General features: G+C 41.3%; 1 protein-coding gene across 1 annotated transcript in view; it reads left to right on the forward strand.

Annotated features, from left to right (window-relative positions):
- The window catches only part of POGLUT2 (protein O-glucosyltransferase 2), an 11,365-nt gene that overhangs the window by 3,570 nt on the left and 1,239 nt on the right, over positions 1-6,556 (forward strand). Inside the window, exons 3-9 of the mRNA XM_007461517.1 lie at positions 198-403; positions 579-656; positions 1,691-1,863; positions 1,985-2,222; positions 3,592-3,801; positions 4,497-4,586; positions 5,764-5,871. Coding sequence (XP_007461579.1) covers positions 198-403; positions 579-656; positions 1,691-1,863; positions 1,985-2,222; positions 3,592-3,801; positions 4,497-4,586; positions 5,764-5,871 — 1,103 coding nt within the window. The remainder of the gene's footprint in view (positions 1-197; positions 404-578; positions 657-1,690; positions 1,864-1,984; positions 2,223-3,591; positions 3,802-4,496; positions 4,587-5,763; positions 5,872-6,556) is intronic.

Here is a 6,556-nt window from a genome sequence, read left to right on the forward strand (position 1 = left end):
AGAGCGGTCAGAACAGACTTAACTTGAGATACAGCAGGGTAATAAAAATGTTTTTCTTTTTAAAATATGTCTTCCATCAAATTTCCCTCCCCATCTAAATAGGCAAAACTTGTAAAGTCATATTATGAATATTTGTTACATGTTTCAAATGCTGAGTGAAATTATTACTGTATACTTTGTTCCTTGTATGTAATTAGGGCCAGTTTACCATGAGAATTGTGACTGTCCTTTGGAAGACAGTGCAGCCTGGCTATGGGAGATGAACTGCCCAGAAACCATTACTCAAATTCAGAGAGATCTGGCACATTTCCCTACCGTTGATCCAGAAAAGATTGCAACAGAAATCCCGAAAAGATTTGGACAAAGACAGAGCTTGTGTCATTATACCTTGAAGGATAACAAGGTACAATTCATGACTGAGGGTTTCTTGCCTTAGTTATTTTTTATTTTGACCATTTGGCTACAACTAGCTACATAGTTTTATTAAAAATCATTCTGCAGATCATTGTGATAAGATTGATCTCAGTGAAGTCAATGGGCACTTTTAGACAAACAGTAAACATTTAATTCTCTTCCAGGTTTATATCAAGACTCATGGTGAACATGTAGGTTTTAGAATTTTCATGGATGCCATACTACTTTCTTTGACTAGAAAAGTAAGTATTTCTTTTCTCAGATGTATAATAGACAATTTGAGCCCAGGTTTTACACTATAATTTTTCAAAATAAAAATAATAACAATACCAGGGTTGTTCTATTCTGGACCCTTAAGTACTATATAGTATTCTGAAGTTTTATGTCAGGTAGTATACCTGTATTAGTCTCCTAGGGATGCTGTAACAAAGTACTGTAAACTGGGTGGCTAAAAACAACAGCAATTTGTTCTCCATTCTGGAGGCTAGAAGTCTGAAATCAAGGTGTTAGCAGGGCAGTGCTTCCTCTAAAACCTATAGGGGGGATCCTTTCTTGGCTCTTCCTAGTTTCTGGGGGTGCCCGGCAATCCTTGGTGTTCCCGGCAGCTGCATCACTCCTCTCTGTTGTCACATGGTGTTATCCTTGTGTGTTTTGACATCTTCATCTCTTCTCACAAGGACACCAGTCATATTGGATTAAGGGTCCACCCTAGTCCAGTAGGATCTCATCTTAACTAAATACAACTGCATCAGCCCTATTTCCAAATAAGGTCATTCTGAGATACTGGGGTTTAGGACTTCAGCATATCTTTTAAGGGGATACACTCAACCCCAAACAGTACATTATGGATGAAAATACCTGGGACTTACCTGGTGGTCCAGTGTGTAGACTCCGTGCTCCCAGTGCAGGCGGCCTGGGTTCGATCCCTGGTTGGGGAACTAGATCCCGCATGCATGCCACAACTAAAAGATCCCGCATGCTGCAATGACGATCCCACGTGCCGCAGTGAAGATCCTGCATGCTGCAACTAAGACCCAGTGCAGTCAAAATAATAAATAAATAAGTAAATTTTTTTAAGAAAAGAAGATACTTTACAGTAAAATTATTTTGGTACTAAACCTACTTTGAGCCTAAAGGAGAATTGCCATATGCTGAATCCTGTCCCTGGGTGTAGTGTGCTTTAGCAGGGTTTTAGTGGAATTTTGACAATGATAGTGAAATGGCTGATATGAAAAACTATACCATCATTTTAACCATCTTGGCTTTCTTTTCCTAGGTGAAGATGCCCGATGTGGAGTTTTTTGTTAATTTGGGAGACTGGCCTTTGGAAAAAAAGAAATCTGATTCAAACATCCATCCGATCTTTTCGTGGTGTGGCTCCACAGATTCCAAGGATATCGTGATGCCTACCTACGACTTGACTGACTCTGTCCTGGAAACCATGGGCCGGTGAGAGACGGGTCCCAGACGACCCAGAGCCTTGGTTTTCCTTCCTTGGTGAGTTCTTTCCCAACAACCCTTGCAATGTGATGGTTTGGGAGAAAAATCTGTTGTACTCTCTGTCTTCCAGAGTCAGTCTGGATATGATGTCTGTGCAAGCCAACACGGGTCCTCCCTGGGAAAGCAAAAACTCCACAGCTGTCTGGAGAGGGCGAGACAGCCGAAAAGAGAGACTTGAGTTGGTTAAACTCAGCAGAAAACACCCAGAACTCATAGACGCTGCTTTCACCAACTTTTTCTTCTTTAAACACGATGAAAGCCTGTATGGTCCCATTGTGAAACACATTTCATTTTTTGATTTCTTCAAGGTATGACATCATCCGTGGCCAATCCTTTGTGTTTTTCCAAATACCTGCATTTGGGGGCAGGAAATCGAGGCCTGTAAATTACAGGGGTGAGAGAGGTGAGCACAACATTTTAGGAACAGTAAGGAAGGGAGCCCCGGGGACTACCCAGTTCCTAGGGGGGCAACCTGGGTTGTACTCAGTACCTAGAACTGATATTAAATATGCACCACAGGAGCTTGGGACCTGGGTAGAGCTATAATTTTTCCCCCAACTGACCCTCAAGAAAAGCATATTTCAGTTCCAAATCCTTTTTTATTAATAAATACATGTAAGTAATTTTACAAATATTTCTTCCCAGAGCCATAGCATCATAAAAGACTAAAGAAGAAATATAAACCAGGTGTCTCTTATCGGGCCTTCTGGTAGGGAAATGACTTGGAATCCATCCAAATGTTCTGCCCAGGAACTCTGGGGATGCTACACACTTTCTGTGTCTAGAATGTGGATTGTTCCTGTTTCCCCAGTATGGATCCTTTCTCTGACAACTCCCTGTTTTCAAGCAATGGGATGCTGCCCGGATCTCTAGACCACTGAGGGGTTTTGAAGCCCTATGTGGTGAACGGAAAAGTGGGCCAAAAAGTAGTCAGCTGTCTCCTGCAGGTGGGAAGGCCAGTGATTAGCTGTCTGTGCTGTAAACGGCCTGATTTTCTTTTGATGGGTGACCTGGTACGAGGAAGACCTAAAGAAGGCCATAAGTTGAATTGTCTGTGTTTCTTCCACATGCATATCACAGAAATTTTGGAAAGAAATGGGAGATTTGATACCAAATCAAATCTGATACCAGCCATCCCTCCTCAGAGGGTATTTTGTCAGACCTTTGCTTTCTTTCTACCTGTTGAATTTGCTACAGCTAAAGACTGTTGACTACCACAGTGCTATAAATATTTTGATTCATAGGTGTTCTTGCCCCAGAGCTTGTTAATTTCATTAAAACTTGCATGTGGCCACCTGATGTTAAAAGGTAACACAGCATAGAATGTGCCATCGTGAGGTGCTCACGTGCCATCAAGAAAGTAGTAAATGGATTACAGAGTCACGATAAATCTATCTTTCCTTAGGTTGTAGCCTTAGGACATCAGTTTTATAATTTTATTGGCTGCCCCACCATTAGCCTTGTGGACCCTTTTTGAAACTTGGGGGAACATCAAAATGTGCCCTTAGCTCTAGGTCAGCATGTTATATATAATAGCGCTTACTAAGTGGTGGAGGCCGTGGGCAAAATCTGGCCAGTTTGTATCTGAGGTTTGATGTGTGGAAAGAGAAGGAGAATAAAGAAGAGTGGGAAAAAGGAAATTTAATGGAGGTTCTTCTACTTTACTGCTGTTTGCAGCATAAGTATCAGATAAACGTCGATGGCACCGTTGCAGCTTATCGCCTACCGTATCTGCTAGTAGGTGACAGTGTGGTGCTGAAGCAGGACTCCATCTACTATGAACACTTTTATAATGAACTGCAGCCCTGGAAACACTACATTCCAGTTAAAAGCAACCTGAGCGATCTCCTAGAAAAACTTAAATGGGCAAAAGATCACGATGAAGAGGTAAGGTCAGTCTCTTCATACCCCAATTATCGTGGGTTCATTTTCAATGTCTTGTGCCTGGAAAGCATTCGGGATGCTTAGATGTAGACCCTTACCTGTAAATGGGAAGCCACCTCCCCGCGGATAGCACAGATCCCTTCAGGGTAAACACAGGCATAGTGGCTTGGATTAGCTGTCCACTCTGCACATGACACAAAAAGCTAAACCTTGGCCTTGATTATGCTGTCTCCTTTAGTCAGTTTGATTTGAGCCCCAAGCACTGCCTCACCTCACCTAGCAATATGAAAATGAAGATGGCCAGCCTGGCAGGAGGAAAACCTAACTGTGCTATGGATTAAAATGAGGGATTGCATGAAAGAAGCATCAAACTAATTGCTGAAAATTGTTAAGGCAGTGCATTAAGCTTCATCTTACATTTACTTTGCAAAGTCATTGTTAGTTCAATTATTGTATGCCTTTTCTCCAAGAGAGGCCAATTCTAGAAGGCCCAATATGACTTCTCAAACTTTCGAGTCTTAAAATCGTCCCTTTGATTTGAACAAAGATACTCTGTTAAATGTTTCCTTTACCGCACAAGACCCCAAAGATATTTTTTCCACTATTGTCCCACTAAAATGTCCTCTGAAGATCAGTTAGCGTATGTCTGTATGGGGAAAAATATGTTTCGTTAAAGGATATTATTCTTGTTCCCACAGGCAAAGAAGATAGCAAAAACAGGACAAGAATTTGCAAGAAATAATCTCATGGGTGATGACATATTCTGTTATTATTTTAAACTTTTCCAGGTCAGTATTTTCTAAGAAAATAGACATACTTGTAATTGGTCATGTTAGTAGCAAGTAATATTTCACTTAACAATTTATAATAGTATATTCATTAAGGAGATATATGTATACCTCTGTAGGCAAAAATCAGGGATAAATATTAAATAATAATGAAAATAGTAGAAAGGCAAAGATTAGCTAATGGAGAATGCTACAACCTTAAAAGAAAAGTATTAATGTTAGAACCATGTAGTATGTGGTTAGAAAATTGGCTTCTGATCCTACAGAGTTACTGTGCGTGGATTCACATTCCCTCTCTGTACAATATTGCTGCTGCCTTACCATTTCTTTTTCTATACAGTGCAAGGTATGTTTGGACCTGTTGTGCTGACCCCATATGGGCCATGATTTTTCTTGGAAATTGTTTTTATGGACCTACCCATTTAGGCATTGTAATCAGAGCGTATCTGACAATTTGAAAGGTTCTTTTTTTAAAAAAAATGCAGTAGTAAACAAGTAATTGGCTAATAATAGTACTAGATCTAAGTTAAGATTTTTTAAGTTCAGAATTGCAGAATTGCAGATATTGAGCCCCATGTCTTAGGCTGTGCTGCAGAACAAAGTTGGTCATTCCTGGTCCCTTCCCCCTTTATAACCTTTCCTAGGGGATGGTGAAGTATGTAAACTGAAGAAGGAGCTGGGGGGACGTACTATTTGAGTTTCTAAAGAGCCACAGGGTAGAGTTCATTCATTTAACTCACATTTTTCGAGCCTAAGCACCTCGGCCAGAGCTTAGCCCAGAGCAAGCACATGATGAATGAAGATGCGACTGAGGCTGTACCAGCCATGGTGAGTCAGGCAGAAATAGTCTGTCCTCAGATTCTCAGTCTAGGGAAGATGAGAAGCACAATTATTTTCGCTACGTGGCAGAAGGTCAAAAAAAAGTACGGTACGAGTCATATCAGTGAAGCGTAGACTAAGGAGTGGTCCCTTAGAAATAGGCAGCCAGTGCCCAAGGGTCAGCCGCCTCTCAGAAGCTCTGTTGTTGGGCTTTTAAGGGGAATATGGAGGACCTTGCATATCACAACTTGACACGTGAGTTAAGTGGACTGTGTTCTAGCAGTCTTCAGCGTATCTAATTTGGTAAGTGGACATTAAGTGATATATAAGACATGTTTTTGTATTGTTTCCTATACAGGAATATGCCAGTTTACAAGTGGGTGAGCCCCAAATCCGGGAGGGCATGAGGAGGGTAGAACCACAGACCGAGGATGACCTCTTTCCTTGCACGTGCCATACAAAGAAGGTAACCAGAACTCACCTTCTAGCCAGTGTCAGAGTAAGAACCAACAGTGATCCAACTCCTCATTCATTCCTTTCCTCGTTCAGTCAGGCAACAGCTACCTGAATTCCTCCTGGAGCCTCCAAGCAATTCATTCTAGCAGAGGCAGATAAAATAGATTCCAACAAGGCAAAAGACAAGCGCTAAGATGCAGTGAAGTGAGCTCTCAGCAAAGTGGAGGGAAGCCATTTTTACTGTGAGAATACAGATCACGTGGCATTTGAATAGATGTTTACAGTTTGAAAAGTGTTTTCACACCTATCATCTAAGAGCTGCATCTCCCTGTGAGATCGTTTCTGCAGAGTTCGTCATCCCAGTTTAGAGATGGAAAAATGTATAACCATCATTATTCATGTTAACAGAGTATTCATTTAAAAGCAATCTCGGTTGATAGCACTACATACTGATTTTGTTTATAAAAGGCAGATGCACATATGGACTTGGCAGGCTGAAGAGGACCTTAGAGATCACCCAGTAAATGCCTTTATCTTATAGCTAACAAAACTGAGCCTAAAGAAGAGTTTAGCTCAGAATCATCTATCTGGATTATAGCAAAGCAAGAACCAAAAACCAGTGTATCACCTTCAAATTGTGTGCATAATTGTACGTAAAGAGAGTGTGATGGCTTGCGGGGGGGGGGGGGGGGGGA

Source organism: Lipotes vexillifer, unplaced genomic scaffold (genome assembly GCF_000442215.2).
Source record: "Lipotes vexillifer unplaced genomic scaffold, Lipotes_vexillifer_v1.1 scaffold655, whole genome shotgun sequence".
NCBI classification, from domain to species: domain Eukaryota; kingdom Metazoa; phylum Chordata; class Mammalia; order Artiodactyla; family Lipotidae; genus Lipotes; species Lipotes vexillifer.